The sequence below is a fragment of the Myotis lucifugus genome, unplaced genomic scaffold, assembly GCF_000147115.1.
Source record: "Myotis lucifugus unplaced genomic scaffold, Myoluc2.0 scaffold_66, whole genome shotgun sequence".
Classification (NCBI taxonomy): domain Eukaryota; kingdom Metazoa; phylum Chordata; class Mammalia; order Chiroptera; family Vespertilionidae; genus Myotis; species Myotis lucifugus.
The window spans coordinates 2100588-2102109 of NW_005871114.1; the positions used below are offsets into that span (position 1 = coordinate 2100588).

Here is a 1522-nt window from a genome sequence, read left to right on the forward strand (position 1 = left end):
TTTCTGCAAGGGCTCTTTTCTCCCCGTGAGGCACACAGCCTCTCTCTCCTCAGGTCCCTGCATGGCAACGACATCTCCACCCTCCCAGAGGGCATCTTCGCAGACGTGACCGCCCTGTCCCACCTGTAAGTAACTCCGGCCCTGGTCTGGGGGCCTCTTTGGATTTAAACAGAATTTGGATTCCAAGAAAGTCCCTGCCTCCCGAGACTATCAGAATGTGTGGCTTTCACCCTGAAACCAAGTTAGCTTGTGAACTTCAAACGCTCCCCATCGCAGACTCTGACACAGTCAGGGTTTCATCCGTCGCAACGATGGAATCTGCGAACAGTTCTTCACAAGCATCAATGCAGGTAGTAATGACCATTTGCTGGTTGCCAAGCACTTTACCTGCATGAGCTATTCTTAAAGAGCAGTGCACTCACCGTTCCTCAAAAGGCTAAACGTAGAATTACCGTGTGATCCCACAATTCCATTCCTAAGTATGTACCTAAGAGAGTGGACAGCAGGAACTCAAATGCTTGTGCACCCAGGCTCATAGCAGCAACATTCACACAATTGCCAAAAGGCAAAAACAACCCAAGTGTCCATCAACAGATAAACGGATAGACAAAAGGTGGTATATACGTACAATAGGATAGTACTGTATTCAGCCATAAGAAGGAAGGGTGACATATGTTGTTACAACATGGATGGAACCTTGAAGACAAGCGAAGTGAAATAACGCAGACATAAGAGGACAAATGTTGCATGGCCCACTGATCTGAATACCCCGGATAGTCCATTCATAGCTACAGAAGGGAGGATGGTGGTTGCCAGGTGCTGGGAGCAGGGGGAACGGGGAAATTTTGTTTAATGGGTACAGAGTTTCTGCTTGGGGTGATGAAACAATTTTGGAACCAGATAGTGGTGATAGTTGCATAACATTGTGAATGTAACTGATGCCACTGAGTTGCACACTTAAAACTATCCAAATGGCAATTTTTTTTTTTACTAGAGAGAGAGGAAGGGGGAAGGGGGAGGGGGGAGAGATAGAGAGAGAAAAATCAATTTCTTGTTCCACTGATTTATGCATTCATTGGTTGATTCTTGTGTGTGCCCTGAAGGGATCGAACCTGTAACCTTGGCATATCAGGATGATGCTCTAACCAACTACCCGGCCAGGGCTTCAAACGGCAAATTTCATGTTAAGTTACCACAATAAAAAAAGTGAAGACATGAAAAAGCAGTAGCTAATTCTGGCGGTGAGGCCGGATGCAGAGCATTCTCTCCTGGAGTCTCAGCTACAGTCTGACAAGGCAGCGCTCAGGCCGGATGGACTGCAGCTGGGACCCCGGGTGTCACTGCACCCTCTTGCTCTCTGCCCTACACCCAAGTGCCCAGGGCCTCGGGGGCAGGCACACCTTCTGGGGTCCCCGGCATCTCTACTTGAGTTCATTCACTCAACAACCTCCCTGGATTTTCTCAGTTCTAAGACTTGCCTTGTCCACAGTTTAATCTCTGAAATCGGAGTGTACCTTACCAG

General features: G+C 48.0%; 1 protein-coding gene across 1 annotated transcript in view; it reads left to right on the top strand.

Moving 5' to 3' along the window:
- Positions 1-1522, top strand: part of SLIT1 (slit guidance ligand 1) — a 152436-nt gene that overhangs the window by 126956 nt on the left and 23958 nt on the right. Inside the window, 1 exon segment of the mRNA XM_006090043.3 lies at positions 54-125. Coding sequence (XP_006090105.2) covers positions 54-125 — 72 coding nt within the window.